The 18,261-nt window shown below is 39.9% G+C and overlaps 1 protein-coding gene across 4 annotated transcripts in view; it reads right to left on the bottom strand.

Moving 5' to 3' along the window:
* Positions 1-1,486: 1,486 nt before the first annotated feature.
* UGGT1 (UDP-glucose glycoprotein glucosyltransferase 1) overlaps positions 1,487-18,261 on the bottom strand; it is a 274,935-nt gene continuing 258,160 nt past the window's right edge. For all 4 annotated transcript variants that reach the window (XM_066232988.1, XM_066232987.1, XM_066232989.1 and 1 more), the window contains 3 exons: positions 6,374-6,490; positions 5,856-6,024; positions 1,487-4,452 (listed from right to left, as the gene is read on the bottom strand). In XM_066232988.1, the coding sequence (XP_066089085.1) occupies positions 4,427-4,452; positions 5,856-6,024; positions 6,374-6,490 (312 nt within the window). In that variant the 3' untranslated portion in view covers positions 1,487-4,426. The remainder of the gene's footprint in view (positions 4,453-5,855; positions 6,025-6,373; positions 6,491-18,261) is intronic.

The raw sequence follows: 18,261 nt of genomic DNA, 5'->3' as shown, positions 1-18,261 counted from the left end.
GTGTTGCTAACTAATTGGGAAAGACTCAAGAGACGGCCTCCTGCTTGCAAAGTCATCACCATGAAGTTTAGACTTTACAGACTACTTCTGAAGAGCACGAAGCTGCCTGATGATTTTGTGGTTGTCCTTATAAATTGTCAGCATACTCTGGGGGGAGGGATCCTCTCTTAGTGCACTGACTCACTGCCACCCACAAGTGTCCTTTCTGTTCCAGATAGAGAGGTCACAGACCAAATAATTACAGAGAAACTGGTATCCTCTAGATACTTTATAATATCAATGACGACCTTCAGTTAATGAGTCCAATTGACTTGAATTCAATGATATAGTTACCAAAGTCCTGAATAAGATTGTTCCTCACTACATCAAGGCAGGAAAAACATAAATTTAAATTAAAAATGTTATTCTACCAAACTAGATACATGACAGCTATATTTAAGTTGATTAACTCCAATTACCCTCAAAATTTCCCCCATAAAATGTTTAAAAACACTAATTATAAAAATTACACAACGGTGTACATATATTTAAATAACTGCATGAAACATACCTCCAAGGAAGTTTCCCTGCACTTCCATGAAACCTGATACCATGGTACTAACATTATATTCAGAAAAATGCACCAAGTATTCTTCCATTGTAACTCTTGTGTTGAATTCTTTCTTTTACTCTTTCATGGCAATTTTAGAAAAGGACTGTTTTCAAGTCCTTAAAAGGCAGGTGTGGAGGGAAAGGAATCATTTCATACTTCTTTCTACGACAGGGTGTCTGCTCCAAATTATGGTGTCAGTGGAGTGGGATTCCCAGCTGCAGGAAACTGAGATCCCTTCCTCCCTACCACAGGGGCCAGTCTCTTCCAAAAATCACAATGTTATCCTGAGCTTTCAGCCCTTCACTCAGGGACTCAGTCCCTGCAACCAGATTAAAGCTGTTCATTCAGGCAAAGCTTTAACAAGGTTCCTAACATGAAGAATTCAGAAATAGCAGAGTATTTCTTAGTATATGTAAACCTTTTGTTCTCCCAAGAGCTGAGCTCACACAGTACATGGGCTACCACAATGCATGTACATCTAGTGGGTAGGCAAACATCTGTTGGTTTCCATCTGAAATACCACATTTTCAGATTCAACACTTTATCAATCTTACAGAAAGGGAATGTGCCATCACTCTCAGATGGCAGGATTGAGTACAACTTGAACACAAAACATAAGCAAGCCCCTTTAGCCCCAGCAGCAGGTTGTGTGCATGGGTTTTAATCTCAAATACCACTGTTTACAAAACATTAAGTCACACTGTTGCATGTCATTGTGACATGTCTCATTATTTAATATCATTCTGGCACTGACTCAGAAAGAAAATTTTCTATTATGGCCTAATGAACGAGAGAAAAAGATACCCAATACATACACATGGTGGTAAAAACAGTGCACCGTGAACTGTTCCCAAGCTGGAATGTTTCGCTGCAGGCTGTTTTTGCACCTTCGGAAAAACTCTCTCCTACCTAGCTTTTCAGTCACAACTTGCTTTCATACAGTAGAGTCAACAGACAAAGCCAGTCAACATCAAATTGTGGTGGCACCCTCATTTCCTAGGGTACATAAGGTTCATTTTGGAAGATGCTTATGCCACATGAGTCAATAATTATTACTGGAGGGAGAAGGAGGCTCACAGGCCATTTCAGAAGCAAACTGAGCCTTGCATATTGAGATTTGACTTTTTTTTGACAGAAACAGAAGAACAAAAAGAGACAGATAGGGATAGACAGGAGATGAGAAGCATCAATTCTTCATTGTGGCACCTTAGTTATTCATTGTTTGCTTTCTCATATGTGCCCTGACCAGGGGGCTACAGCAGAGCGAGTGACTCCTTGCTCAAGCCAGCGACCTTGGACTTCAGGCCAGCGACCACGGGGTCATGTCTATGATCCCACACTCAAGCTAGCGATCCTGCGTTCAAGCTGGTGAGACTGCACTCAAACTAGCAACCTCAGGGTTTCTAATCTGGGTCCTCTGCATCCCAGTCCGACACTCTATCCGCTGCACCACTGCCTAGTCAGGCTAGAGATTCGACTATTAATAGGACCTCGTTTAGAGTGGTGACAGTAACAAGGCAATGAGGACACACATGCCACACAAAGAATAGTTCACAGTGCATCTTCCTCACCTGGAAGGCGTATAGGGGCCCTGGTAGAAGGACATGAAAAAAGGTGGTCTGGTTCATGTACAAAGGGAACCCACATTTGAAAAGCATCTACCAGAAAATAAGCTGGGGAAATGTATGATTCTGCCCATGGCTGTAGACAGAAGTGGCAGCAGAAGCCTTAGAGAAGCTTTAAAAAAATCTAAGATGAAGCTGAGTAGACATTTCCTCTCAGCAGTCCCATTCCTTCAGCTGCTCTGAGCAGTGAAGGACTGGGCGGCAGAGACTACTGCTGTAGCCTTTGTCCACAGCAACGATTCTGAGGGACCTCTTCAGCCCTGGGTCAGTTTATCTAAAAACCTTTTGAGCTCCCACTCCCCAATTTTTTTATTTTATTTTATTTTTTACAGAGACAGAGAGTTGGAGAGAGGGACAGATAGGGACAGACAGACAGGAAGGGAGAGAGATGGGAAGCATCAATTCATCAATTCTTCGTTGCGGCACTTTAGTTGTTCATTGATTGCTTTATCATATGTGCCTTGACTGGGGGGCTAAAACAGAGTGAGTGACCCCTTGCTCAAGCCAACAACCTTGGGCTTCAAGCCAGAGACCTTTGGATCAGGCCAGCTAGCATGGGGTCATGTCTATGATCCCATACTCAAGCCAGTGATCCCACGTTCAAGCTGGATGAGCCCGCGCTCAAGCTGGCGACCTCAGGGTCTTGAACCTGGGTCCTCCACAACCCAGTCCGATGCTCTATCCACTGCGCCACCGCCTGGTCTGGCCCACTCCCCAATTTTTAATGGAGTTATAGAAGCAAACTCAAAAGCTCCATCAGCATGCTAAAGCTAATTTTGCATGTGAAATGGAAAAAATAAATTACTTGATATTTGTCATAAGACTGATTTTTTTAAAAAGACTATGTTACCTGGTATCAATATGTTACCTGGCTTAAAAGAGAGCCTTAGCTATCCATTTGCACCCCCTCCACCTATGTTTAAAATGCAGACAAGAACGAGAGTCCATGGCTGTGGTCCTGCTGCTATCTCCTGCAGGGAGGGAAGATGAAGGGGAGGACCTGGACCCTCACACCCATGCAGGCCAGCAACACTCCAGAAGACTCTGCATGGGAGCCTCCTGATATTGCCCCCTCACCAGGACAGGCTGCCCCAGGGTGCCACTCTGGGCTGCTGACACAGGCATGGAAAGCAGTGGCCACACAGCTTCGCAGGCTTCAGAGTGTAACCAGAGTCAGGACAGCAGAGCGCTGAAGTTCTGCAAGCCAAAGGCCGCCCACAGCACTAAGCTAAAAGGAATAAGGAACAGGTCTCGAAATCTTTTGTAGAGAAAAGTCACAGCCAACTTCCCCATGTCTAAGAGAGAAAATCCTCAGAGGAGGAGAAGAAAATGATGAAGTGACCTTCCTGAGGTCGCCCTGAGCCTCCATGATGTGTCACTAAAGGGCTTACTATGGCTGTATCCAGTAAGGAAATCAATAACAACATTTGTTTAGAAAGTGGTAAGAATAAACAAATACTCCCACAAACACTGTTTACAAAATAATTACTTAAAATATTCAGTGAAGTTGGGTGGGGAATAAGAATAACAGTTTCATTTCAAATTAATCACAATTTCTGTCTTCTTCACCTCCCACACCAAACACCTCAGAGCCCTCCTACTCTTGGTATCTTCCATACACCCTAACTCACCCCCACCCCATCCGCAATTAACCTGTCACAGCCAACCCTGAAGACACACAGTTGTTGGCTGGGTGTCAGTTCAGCAGTGAATGAACGCTGGGAAGAACACAGGAAGGGCCCAGAGCGCCCTGGCATGGCATGGACCTCATGTGCAGGTGTGGACAAAGCTCCTAATGCCCAACTCAAAGCGATACCTGCACACCACGCAGGCTGCAGAGGAACCGCAGTTCTGGCTGCTCGGCTCCACGACAGCACAGCATGTGTGCACTCATGGATGGGGGCACTCAAGACCTGTTTTCCTCCCATGGCCTTAGCTATCTTCCCTTTTGGTTCAAGGTTGCGCTTTACAGAGTCCCCAGAAGTCAGCCACTGGTCTTCCTCTGAGGTCCAAATCCAAGAGAGCCTTCATTCCAAAGGCCCAGAGCTCGCAATGTGCAGGAGTCAGAGTCAGATGCTCAGAATCAACAGGACCTGGGCACACCTGCCCAGCCAATTTATCAGCAGTTGTATAGACAAATCAGAAAAAACTAGAATTTAATATAAAAAGTGTTTTTCAAATGGTGCAATTTCCTATCCTTCCCTGAAGATCATAATTCTTCATGTTCCTGAAGTCCTACAGAAAAAAAAAAGAATACTGAAAACAAGGTAGACTATCTACTGGTTATAAAAACACAGACTGGGCATTCTATAGAACTGTCCCCAACTATCTGTGCCCACACCTCCATTTTCTCTCTCTTTTCAAATTTTTAGAAACTCTGGCTTGTTGTATATGAAAGCAAAATACAAAATAAAAACATTTTTATTTTTACATGGAAGCTACCTGCATATCCCTGCTTAATGTGAACTGTTTTCAAAGTACAGTATTTACTTCCAGTGAAATATACATGTTAAGTCAGAATTCTTTTTTCATTTAGTAACATAAACTTTTTCCTATGTGGTTCATTTACCATTTTTTATGCTTGGATGCTTAAACTGTTTTCAATGCTTTTGGTTTATAAATATTAGTAAAATAATTTCCCCATGTAAATAACTTCTTTCTTCTATTGAATTATCTCTATTAGGTAAATTCACAAGAAAGAAATTACTGAAGTATACATACTTTAACTACTTCAGATGACTGATTTACTGCTCTTTAGTGTTATAATACACAGGGAGACCCAGGGAATCTCACCACCATCTCCCCAACAACAGCTTCATCAGTGTGAGTATTTTTTGTGTAGTGTATATATTAATAAATTCCTTTAATCTCATTACTGTTTCCTCAAATTCATTTATTATTTGTTTTCTTCTTATTTGAGCAGTATGTCTACATTCTTTGCTCATCTATGAAAATTCTTGAGGTTTTACTGAATGAATTTGAATTAATTATTTTTATGATAATATCTAAACTTTGAGCTGTGACATTTAATGTCATGATACAGATTTCAGAATGTTTAGGTGAATCACTCAAGATCCACATTCTGTAATTGCTTTTTTAAAAATTAGTTTTCAGCTGAATAAATGTTAAAATCCAGAGCCCAGTTTATTAACAGTTTATATAAGGTCACTTCTGTATTCGAATGACTTTTTCTAATGGCTGCAGAGATATACACATAGTAGGGAAGACTTAGTCCCTTATGCTCTGAGCTTAAATTAAATACAAACAAACACATCTGTCGATCCTAAATGTGCTTGTTCATGTTCACTAGTGCCTGGGCAGGTACAATGAAAAACTGAGCAATCCGGGCAAGAAATCCTAATATAATGTCAGATTTGGCTTAAGCATCACAAAACTGGAGAATCTAAGTAACAGTAACCACAATAAAAGAACCCTCTCTCTCTCAAAAGGAAAAAAGGGAAAGGACAGGGCAGCACTATGTGGGTAAGTACTCCTGTCCAGAAGGCAAATCTGAAACGGGAAGGTGGGAGCTGCATCTTGGGTGACGCCAGAGTGGAAGGTCATGATCCTGCTGTTTTGCAACAAGCAGAAATCAGAAATGTGAAGAAGTGCTCACCCAGAGCCCAAGTCTGTCTTACCTTCTGGGTGAAGCTCTTCTGTCACCTTGTCCTTAAACACTGCTCCTGTTTCTTTGTCCTTCTGAAAATGAATCTGTAGCTGTTTGATCTCCTGATCATAATCCTGCCACTCAGGGATGATTCGAACAGCTGCTTCCAGCTTGGGCTCTTTGGTCATTGGGTTATTACACTGTCAAAACCAAAATAACATACTTAAGCAGAGTTGAAAAAAGGGTACATTATATAGAACTCAAAGGTGTTCCTGCTTCAAATCCTGACTGCACAAAAAGAAAACAACACTGAGGACCCAAATGACAGAGGCAGGAGCACAAGTGGTTCCTTCACTGCCTGTCAACAGTGAGCGCAGCAGCCCCACCAGACGCGAGGACGAGCTCTCTGCGGCAGGCAGGAAGAGAAGATGTTCTTCAGTCTCTAAACTAGATAGCCACAGAGCAAAACAAAATAAAAATCAGTAATTATCTAGTAATGTACTGCCCCCTACACTAAGATACCCCCCCCCAAAAATGTAGACAGCTTACCAAGTCAATTGTCTTTGCCTTTTTCTTAGAGGCATCATCACACCAAGTTTCACACCAAAGCCATTCTTGAGGGAGTGATTTAATTGGCACCTGATGGATCATGTTATTGGGCAAATCCTATTTGGTAAAAAAAAACAAAACACAACAGTCTAAAATTCTGGGGAAAATTTATATAAATACACACAAATTAGTGATGTTAGCTGCTCATTACATAACATACATCAGTCACAAATTTTTAGAACCAAAAGTGTCCTTACCAAAAACCCTAGAGAAGCTAAAATTGTTATTTATGGTGTTTTTAATACCCATGGACTTTAGAGGATCCATAAAACATTTACCCATAACAAGCATCTGAAAATATTTAAAACTCTCCAATAGTCTGCACCTAGACTTTCCACATGAGGGTAATTCTAAGAAAAAATACTACTGCCTTTTGAAAGTCAACTAAAAATAAGAGTATGGTTCTTAAATGTAAGATTGAAAAAGTAAAACTATCATTATTTGTAGATAAGATTATGTATATAGAAAATCCAAAAATATATACCAATTGGCAAGATAGCTGAATACACCAATGAACAAAATTCAACTGCATTTTTACATACAAGCAACAAAAAACAAGTTTTAAAAAATAACTCTAATAAAAATGCACAAGATCTCTATGAAGAAAGTTATATTATTGAGCGAAATTAAAAAACACCCAAATATGAAATCCTAGCAAGTATTTTTAGAACTTGACAAACCGATTCTAAAATGTATATACAAAAAGAAAAGAAAAAAATACTCTAAACACTCTTGAAGAAGAATGAGGTGGGAGAATTTGAACTATTACATATCAAGACTTATTATAAAGCTATAGTAATTGAGATATTTGCAATATGGGGCATGATATAGAGAAATAGACCAATGGCACAAAATAGAGGGCCCAGATCAAATTCATGCACATATGGGTACTTTGTATCTGGCAAAGATGGCACTGCTGGGCAGTAGGTTTCATTAAAAATAAAAATCATGTTGCTATAACTGCATGCACATAGAGAATGAAAGTTGAACTCTTATCTTGTTGGGAGCCGATCAACAACTGCTGGCTGACAAGGTCACAGCAGGAGAAGACCCACAACTGCTGGCTGACAAGGTCACAGCAGAAGAAGATCAAAAACTGCTGATTGACAAAGTCACAGCAGAGAAGACCAATGGCTGCGGGCTGACAAAGTCACCCAAAGGAGAGACACAACGATACTTCCCCCTTTGACTTTTTGAATTAATCTGGCCTTATATCCCCCCTTTTCTGGGTGTGTGCTATTATTTATGGCACAGGGATAATAGTACCATGCTTTCCCTGAAGATTCGTAGTAATTTCTTTGGAAATGAGACAGAGGGTGTGAGTTCCACAGAAAAGCCTGTTAGCCCCTTGAACTGGGCTCATAAACATAAGAGGCTGGCTATGATATCCCTCGTAAAGGGTTAAGTTTGTAGGAGAATTTCTTCTTATTAATCATGTTAGAAAGAATAGATTGTGACTTGTGAATGGGTAGGAGGCAGTGGCTGTGCACAGAGTGCCTTTCGGCCTTCACTTAATTCAACATTTTTCCTCCCTAGCCTTTTCATGTGATAAGAGTAGAGAAACATTCCTTTCTTCTTGCTTATATGATCTGCAGATAGTGGTACACTCTGAGAAGAATAAAGTTAGAACTTAACTAGTGTATAAATATAGTAAATAAGTAATATTTGACTAGACAATAGTATCTTAGGTAAGGTGTAGTAGAATGGCCCCATTGTGTGGCCTAGGATGAGAGCGCAGTCAGCAAGAAAAGAATTTTTGCTAAGAGAATTGTTTTTTGACTAAAGGCAATTGCTAGGTTTTCTCAATGAGATGTTCTCATGAGATTTATGTACTTTCCAAGATTTTTTGATAATGAGAGGAATGTAGGGAAATCCATAGAAGTAATAACAGTTAATGTCTTCTGAAATTATGTTGCTACTAGGCTATCTTGCAAGTGCACTCTGTATATCTTTGGGTGAAAGCTACTCTTAATGTTATGTCAATTTTCTTATGGGCAAGCCTTTTAGAATCTTGTGAGAAAACGTAGGACACTGCATAAACTCAAGGCCATTTACCTGAGCAAGCGGTGGTCCTTTGTTAGTCCTTAATGATTTCGTCTGCTAATCTCTCTCTGCCCCTTGACTCACAACAGCAGTAAAGTTAATTGTTAGTACTAATCCTTTAAAAGCTTTTACCGATGTTGTTATCGCTATTCAAGTTATTTTGTACTTTGAATGATTTGCTACCTGGTTTATAGTTTATAGATATAAATTAGCTGTTATCTGGAAATGCATAACCATAGTAAAACAACAGCAATAATTAACACCATGTAATTGTAATTTAGTGTATAAAAAGGGAGCTACACTAGCATTTGGCAGAGATGCCTGGCAGTAAATGCTAACTAGAGAATAAAGAGAAAGAAAAGAATTCGGCTCTCTCACTCGATTCGCGCCGACGCCGTCTCTTCCTATGGGACCCGTGGATTCCCCCCGGGGCTGGACCCCAGCACTATCTTACACCAGACATAAAATAATTTTTTTTCACTGGAATATCAATATAAATGTAAAAGAAAAGCAGTAAAGCTTATAAACATCTTCATGACCTTAACAAGAGTTAAAAAGCATTAACCATAAAGGAAAATATTGACCAGTGGCACTATAAAAGATACCACTAAGAGAGTCAAAGTGGGAAATTTTGCCACATACACAGGTAACAAAGGAATATATTATCAATATATTAAAATAAATGACCACAAATGAAAAATGCCAAACAACCCAAATACTTGAATAATTACTTCACAAAAGAGAACATAAAAATAGCCATTAACAGACAAAATGGTACTCAACTTCATTATTAATTATGGAAATGCAAAATAAACCACCATGGACAGTGACATCAGCAAAAAAAAACAGCGGAGTTGGGAGCTGAAAGTTCACCTCTCCATAAAAGTACCCTAAACATTAACAAATATGTTCAAGCCCTGGCCGGTTGGCTCAGCGGTAGAGCGTCGGCCTGGCGTGCGGGGCACCCGGGTTTGATTCCCGGCTAGGGCACATAGGAGAAGCGCCCATTTGCTTCTCCACACCCCCCCTCTTCCTCTCTGTCTCTCTCTTCCCCTCCCGCAGCCAAGGCTACATTGGAGCAGAGATGGCCCAGGCGCTGGGGATGGCTCCTTGCCCCCTGCCCCAGGCACTAGAGTGGCTCTGGTCGCGGCAGAGCGACGCCCCAGAGGGGCAGAGCATCACCCCCTGGTGGGCAGAGTGTTGTCCCTAGTAGGCGTGCCGGGTGAATCCCGGTCAGGCGCATGCGGGAGTCTGTCTGACTGTCTCTCCCCATTTCCAGCTTCAGAAAAATACAAAAAAAAACCCAAAAACAAACAAACAAAAAAAACATGTTCAGAGCAATGTTTTCAGAACTCTGTAAATTAACCAAGGGCTTGCAACAACCCAAAGAGCACCTGAAAGTCAACAAAAATGGTTGCATTTTGTAAGAACAGTGTGCTTTATGGCATTTTATATTTTACCGTACTCCCATTCTCCTTCTCCAGCCTCAAAAATTAACAGCCTGATTCCCATACTTAGAGGAAGGAGAAGGATGGAGGTCTTCCAAGCTTCATTCACAAGGCCATCATGATCTGACATAACTTGTGGTTCCCTGGAAGACTGGATTGTAAAAGCTTATCTCTACAGAACTTGTTCAATGCTTAAAGCTTCTTCTTTTTTTTTTTTTTGTATTTTTCTGAAGCTGGAAACAGGGAGAGACAGTCAGACAGACTCCTGCATGTGCCCGACGGGGATCCACCCGGCACGCCCACCAGGGGCGATGCTCTGCCCACCAGGGGGCGATGCTCTGCCCCTCCGGGGGGTCGCCTTGTTGCAACCAGAGCCACTCTAGTGCTTGGGGCAGAGGCCAAGGAGCCATCCCCAGCGCCCGGGCCATCTTCGCTCCAATGGAGCCTTGGCTGCAGGAGGGGAAGAGAGAGACAGAGAGGAAGGAGAGGGGGAGGGGTGGAGAAGCAGATGGGCACCTCTCCTGTGTGCCCTGGCCGGGAATCAAACCCGGGACTTCTGCACGCCAGGCTGACGCTCTACCACTGAGCCAACCGGCTAGGGCTTAAAGCTTCTTCTTGGCAGCACTTCTTGAATATATTAATAAGCTTACTGGGACTGACTGAGGTGGAGCAAAGAACAGACTAACCAAAAATCTTTAAAGAAGCTGAACAATGAGATTTCCAAAGGAGACTTTGAAAAGGAAAGACATATTCCTGAGAATATAGAAGACCATGCACATGTGTGAGGCTCTGAGTATGCTCAGGGCTGCGTGCATAACCGAGAAAAACCTAAGATGGCCTTTAGCCATTGCCTATGGCTGATTTTATGGCTCTATACAAGGAAAAAGTGATGGCTAAGATAGAGCTGTTAACTGCCTGACTGCTGAGATTTGCCCCAGCATGCAACTAGAGGCCTTTGGCAAAGATGGGGAGAGGAGGGGCTTTAGTAGTTCTGAGCACTTAAGGAAATCACTGTTCAATTTTAGCTAACCTCTAAGCAAATCAGGCAGACAAAAATGCAGACTTCACAGAACTAATTTAGAAGGCACAAAACAAACAACCAGCACAATAAGCAGCAGTAAACCCTGGAGAGGGGGGAAATGTGATTTCCAAACTTGCTATACTATATTATCTGAAATGTTTAGTTTTCAACAAAATGAAGAGACATGCAAAAAAAAAAAATATATGAGAGGGGGAAAAAGCAATCAACAGAATTATACTTTTGGAAGCCCAGACATGAACTTTTAAGATGAAGATTTAAAATCAGGTATTTAAAATATGTTAAAATAGAGTATGAAGGATAAAGAAACAGAAATTACACAACAGAACCAAATAGAAAATCTAAAATACAATTACTATGTTTAAAAAAAAAAATTCCCTAGATGCCTTCAACAACTGCTTTGAGCAGTCAGAAAAAATAATCATGTCAATTCAGATTATCTAGTTTCAGGAGCAGAAAGAACAGTGAAGAAAAATAAGCATGACTTCTGAGACCTGTAGGAAAACACCAACATACACATAATGAGAGAGTCTCAAGAGGAGAGAGGCAGAAAGAATATTTGAATAAATAAAAGTTCCAAAATATGATGATAAACATTAATCTACACATCCAAGAAGCTCAATGAATTCCAAGTAAAATAAACTCAAAAGAGACTCACAAACTGTCAAAAGACTGAAAACATTGAAATGAGATGGAGAGACAGATGTTCTCAAGGTAAACAGCTAATTTCTCATCAAAAAACCATTGTGGCCAGCAGGTTGCAGGACTGAATCTGCTAAAAGAAAAAATTGTCAAGGAAGAATTTTATATCCATCAAAACTATTCATCAAAAAAAAAAAAAAATGAAGAAGAGGACCTGAAGACGACAGCAGAGTAGGCAGATGCACAGACTCCCAGCTCACACCACCAAACTGTATTACAAATTAATTTACGATTAATCAGCATGAAAAACCAACTCTGGACTACAACAACAGCTCTCAAAAACCAAGGAACAAAGAAGAAGCCACACCAAGCCTGGTAGGGAGCACCGAGGAGCAGTGAGTCTCCCTGCTTAAAAGAACGGAGGGGGGGTGAGGCTGGGAGCACAAAAGGGCTCTCACTCCAAGGAAAAGAGCAGAAAACATCGCTAATAGCCACTTGCCTGGGGGCCTGGGAACGAGATGTGTTGAAAGGGCCGGCTTGTCTTCCAAAAAGAAAGGGGGGAGAGAGAGAGAGATGGTGAGGGGCAGAGGAATGCAGGTGACGACCTGATAAACTGACTCATCCAGTGCTGGAGGCGGCCATAGCTGGGGAGGGGCTGATCCTTCCACAAAACAAAAGAATGAAGTGCTTCCAGGTCACACATCTCCAGACATCTCTCCAGCTCCAATCAGCGCAACAAGACACAGCTGAAAACAAGAAGTGGGGAGGAGGGGCAGTAACTCAGGTCTCCATGGAGATCTGAGATACACTTCCCCCTACTGAAGCTGAGAAAACACCCTGCCCCCAGAGAGAGTAACTGGAAGATCAGGACTTTAGAGTCTCAGGTTATACCCAAGGCATTCCTGGATACAGTTTCAAATAAGACCCCTGCTAAGATCAGTAAACAAGACTACCACCTGTTAAGAAAACTGAGAAGAAAACAAACAAATTAAGACTAAAAAGCAGCCCAAATCTGAAAGTGGATTACAAATAACAGCTGGTGCCAACCCAAGAAGACCTAGAAATAACATAATTGAAAACTGGAGGAAGAAAACACCAAGGCTAGACTCAACCAGCTCTACAAACAATACACCCAAACACAGACATAATGAGAAGACAGAGAAGTGCAATCCAAATGAAATCACAAGAGAAACTTCCAGGAAATGAACTGAGTGATATGGAAATAACCAAACTTCTGAATGTAGAATTTAAAATAATGATTGTAAGGATACTTAGGGATTTAGAACAACAAAGGATGGTCATCATGAACACCTAAATAAAGACATAGCAAGTATAAAAAAGGACACTGAAATATTAAAAAAGAATCAGTGAGAGATGACAAATACAGTATCAGAAATGAAGACCACAATGAAAGAAATTAAAAACAGGATGGATGAAGCTGAGGATCAAATCAGCGAGCTAGAGGACAACTTGAATGAAGGCATGGAAGCAGAGCAGAAAAAAGAAAAGAGACTCAAAAAGTCTGAGGAAACTCTTAGAGAGCTATGTTATATAAAGAGAAATAACATCCACATCATAGGGGTTACTGAAGAGGAAGAGAAAGAACAAGGGATATACACTTTGTTCAATCATATCATAGCTGAAAACTTCCCTAAATTAATGCAGGAAAATCTCTCACAAATTCAAGAAGCACAGAGAACTCCATTAAAGAGAAACCCAAAGAAATCTACACGAAGACGCATCATAATTAAAATACCAAAGCTAAGTGATAAATTGAAAATATTAAAAGCTGCTAGAGAAAAAAGGCTATCACCTACAAAGGAGCCCCCATAAAGATGACATCCGACTTCTCAACAGAAATACTTGAGGCCAGAAGGGAATGGCAAGAAATATTCAAAGTAATGCAGAACAAGACTATTTTATCCAACAAGGCTATCATTTAAAATTGAAGGAAAATAAAAAGCTTCCCAGACAAAAAACAGCTCAAGGAATTCATTATAACCAAATCAATGCTTTAGGAAATGTTAAGGGGTCTGTTGTAAACAGATCAAAGTGGGAAAAGAATATAGCAAAAGAGGAATACAGCTTTAAAGAATAAAATGGCAACACACAACTACCTATCAATAATAACCTTAAATGTAAATGGATTAAATGATCCAATCAAAAGACAAAGGGTAGCTGCATGGATAAGAAAACAGGACCTGTAAATATGCTGTCTACAAGAGACACACCTTAAAACAAAATATGCACATAGACTGAAGGTAAAAGGATAGAAAAAAATATTTCATGCAAATAGAAATGAAAAATAAACTAGGGTAGCAATACTTATATCAGACAAAATGGACTATAAAACAAAGGCCACTGCATAATGATAAAGGGAGAAATCCAACAGAAAGATATAACTATTATAAATATCTACACACCTCATATAGGAGCACCTAAATATTATATATAAAGCAGACTTTGATCGATATAAAGAGCAAGATCAACAGCAATACTATAATAGTAGGGGATTTCAATACTCCACTAACATCACTAGATAGATAGATCCTCAAGAAAGAAAATTAACAAAGAAACAGCAGACTTAAAGGACACACTGGATCAACTGGATTTAATAGATATCTTCAGAACTTTTCACTCTGAAGCAGCAGAATATACATTCTTTTCAAGTGCTCATGGTACATTCTCTAGGATAGACCACATGTTAGGGCACAAAAGTGGTCTCAACAAATTTAAGAAGATTGAAATAATATCAAGCACTTTCTCTGATCACAATGGATGAAACTAGAAATCAACCACAACAGAAAATGTAAAAAATTCTCAAACACATAGAAATTAAATAGCAGGTTGTTAAATAACAAATGGATTAACAATGAGATCAAAGAAGAAATAAAAGAATTTCTAGACAAATGATAATGAGCATACAACAACTCAAAATTTATGGGACACAGCGAAAGCAGTGCTGAGAGGGAAGTTCACAGCACTACAGTCACACTTTAAGAAGCTAGAAAAAGTTCAAATAAACAGCTTAACCCTGCATCTAAAAGAATTAGAAAAAGAACAGCAAGTAAAGCCCAAATGTAGTAGAAGGAAGGAAATAATAAAGATCAGAGCAGAAATAAATGACATAGAGGCTAAAGAAACAATACAGAGGATCAATGAAACCAAGAGCTGGTTCTTTGAAAAGGTAAACAAGACCGATGAACCTTTAACCAGACTCACCAAGAAAATAAGAGAGAGGACACAAATAAATAAAATTAGAAATGAGAATGGAGAAATAACTGACAACAGAAATACAAAATATTGTAAGAAAATACTACAAAAAACTGTATGCCAAAAAGCTAGACAACCTAGATGAAATTGACAAATTCCTTGAAACATACAATCTTTCAAAAATTGATCTGGAAGCATCAGAAAACCTAAACAGACCAATTACAACAAATGAGATCAAAACAGTTATCAAAAAACTCCCAACAAAGAAAAGTCCTGGGCCTGATGGCTTCACAAGTGAATTCTAGCAAATATTCAAAGAAGAACTAACTCCTATCCTTCTCAAACTATTTCAAAAAATTCAAGAGGAAGGAAGACTTCCAAGCTCCTTTTATGAAACGAGCAAAATTTTGATTCCAAAACCAGGCAAAGACAACACAAAGAAAGAAAATTCTAGGCCAATATCCCTGATGAATATAGATTCTAAAATCCTCAACAAAATATTAGAAAACCGGATCCAACAATATTATGAAAAATATCATACAACATGATCAAGTGGGATTTATTCTGGGGAGGCAAGGCTGGTATAATATTCACAAATCAATCAATGTGATTCATCACATAAACAAAAGAAAGGAGAAAAACCACATGAAATTTCAATAGATGCAGGAAAAGCATTTGATAGAATCCAGGACCCATTCATGATCAAAACTCTCAGCAAAGTGGGAATACAGGGAACATGCTTCAACATGATAAAGGCCATCTATGACAAACCCACAGCCAACATCATACTCAATGGGCAAAAATTAAAAGTAATCCCTTAAGATCAGGAACAAGGCAGGGGTGCCTCCTTTCACCACTCTTATTCAACATAGTCCTGGAAGTCCTAGCCACAGCAATCAGACAAGAAGAAATAAAAGGCATTCAAATTGGAAAAGAAGAAGTAAAACTATCATTATTTGCAGATGATATGATATTGTATATAGAAAACCCTAAAGTCGCAGTCAAAAAACTACTGGACTTGATAAATGAATTCAGCAAAGTGGCAGAATATAAAATTAATATTCTGAAATCAGAGGCACTTTTATACACCAAGAATGAACAGTCAGAAAGAGAAATTAAGGAAACAATCCCTTTCACTATTGCAACCAAAAAAATAAAGTACCTAGGAGTAAATTTAACCAAGAAGATTAAAGACTTGTACTCGGAAAATTATAAAACATTGATAAAAGAAATCAAGGAAGATACAAACAAGTGAAAGCATATACCATGCTCATGGTTAGAAAGAATAAACATCATTAAAATGTCTATATCACCCAAAGCAATTTATAAATTTAATGCAATATCAATTAAAATACCAATGACATACTTCAAAAATATAGAACACATATTCCAAAAATTTATATGGAACCAAAAAAGAACACAAATAGCTTCAGAAATCTTGAAAAGGAAGAATAGAGCGGGAGGCATCACACTTCCCGATATCAAGTTATACTACAAGGCCATTGTACTCAAAACAGCCTGGTACTGGCATAAGAACAGGCATATAGATAAATGGGACAGAACAGAGAACCCAGAAATAAACCCACAGCTCTATGGACAACTGATATTTGACAAAGGAGGTAAGGAAATACAATGGAGTAAAGACAGCCTCTTCAACAAATGTTGGGAAAATTGGACATCTACCTGCAAAAAAATATGAAACTAGACCACCAGCTTACACCACTCACAAAAATAAACTCAAAATAGATAAAATACTTAAATGTAAGCCATGAAACCATAAGCATCTTAGAAGAAAACATAGGCAGTAAGCTCTCCGACATCACTCGCAGTAATATATTTGCTGACTTATCTCCACGGGCAAGTGAAATAAAAGACAGGATAAACTAAGGGACTATATCAAACTACAAAGCTTTTGCTCAGCTAAAGACAATAAAAACAGAATAAAAAGACAAACTACACAATGGGAGAACATCTGATAAGGGGTTAATAACCAATATTTATAAAGAACTTGTAAAATTTAACACCAGGAAGACAAACAATCCAATCAAAAAATGGGCAAAAGAAATGAACAGACACTTATCCAAAGAGGGCATACAGATGGCCAATAGGCATATGAAAAAATGTTCAACATCACTAATCATTAGATAAATGCAAATTAAAACCCCAATGAAGTGGTAGAGCATCAGCCTGGTGTGCAGGAGTCCCAGGTTCGATTCCCGGCCAGGGCACACAGGAGAAGTGCCCATCTGTTTCTCCACCCCTCCCCCTCTCCTTCCTCTCTGTCTCTCTCTTCCCCTCCTGCAGCCAAGGCTCGACTGGAGCAAAGTTGACCCTGGCGCTGAGGATGGCTCTGTAGCCTCTGCCTCAGGTGCTAGAATGGCTCTGGTTGTGACATAGTGACGCCCCAGATGGGCAGAGCATTGCCCCCTGGTGGGCATGCCGGGTGGATCCTGGTCGGGCACATGCGGGAGTCTGTCTGACTGCCTCCCTGTTTCTGGCTTCAGAAATATACAAAAAAAAACAGAAAAAAAAAAAAACCCAATGAGATATCACCTCACACCAGTCAGAATGGTGCTCATCAACAAAACAACACAGAATAAGTGTTGACGAGGATGTGGAGAAAAGGGAACCCTCCTGCACTGCTAGTGAGAATGCAGACTGGTGCAGCCACTGTGGAAAACAGTATGGAGATTACTCAAAAAATTAAAAATCGAACTGCCTTGCCTGACCTGTGGTGGCGCAGTGGATAAAGCGTCAACCTGGAAATGCTGAGGTTGCTGGTTCAAAACCCTAGGCTTGCCTGGTCAAGGCACATATGGAGTTGGTGCTTCCTGCTCCTCCCCCTCCTTCTCTCTCTCTCTCTCTCTCTCCTTTCTAAAATTAATAAATAAAATAAAAACAAAAATTAAAAAAAAATCGAACTGCCTTTTGACCCAGCTATCCCACTTTTAGGAATATACCCTAAGAACACCATAGAACTGTTTCAAAAAGAGAAATGCACCCCCATGTTTATGGCAGCAATGTTCACAAATAGCGAAGATCTGGAAACAGCCCAAATGTCCATCAGTGGACGAGTGGATTAAAAAGCTTTGATACATATATACTATGGAATACTACTCAGCCATAAGAAATGATGACATTGGATCATTTACAATAACATGGATGGACCTTGATAACATTATACGGAGTGAAATAAGTAAATCAGAAAAAAATTAAGAACTATATGAATGTATACATAGCTGAGACATACAAATGAGACTCAGGGACATGGATAAGAGTGTGATGGTAACGGTGAGGGGGTGGCGGAAGGAGGGGGGGGTGGGAGGAGGGGTGGGGCACAAAGAAAACCAGTTAGAAGGTGACAGAAGACAATTTGACTTTGGGTGATGGGTATGCAACATTTAATTAAATGTCAGAATAATCTGGAGATGTTTTCTCTGAAC

This window comes from Saccopteryx bilineata, chromosome 5 (genome assembly GCF_036850765.1).
Source record: "Saccopteryx bilineata isolate mSacBil1 chromosome 5, mSacBil1_pri_phased_curated, whole genome shotgun sequence".
Classification (NCBI taxonomy): Eukaryota; Metazoa; Chordata; class Mammalia; order Chiroptera; family Emballonuridae; genus Saccopteryx; species Saccopteryx bilineata.
Note: the sequence above shows the minus strand (reverse complement) of the source record. Positions and strands in the feature narration are given on the sequence as shown.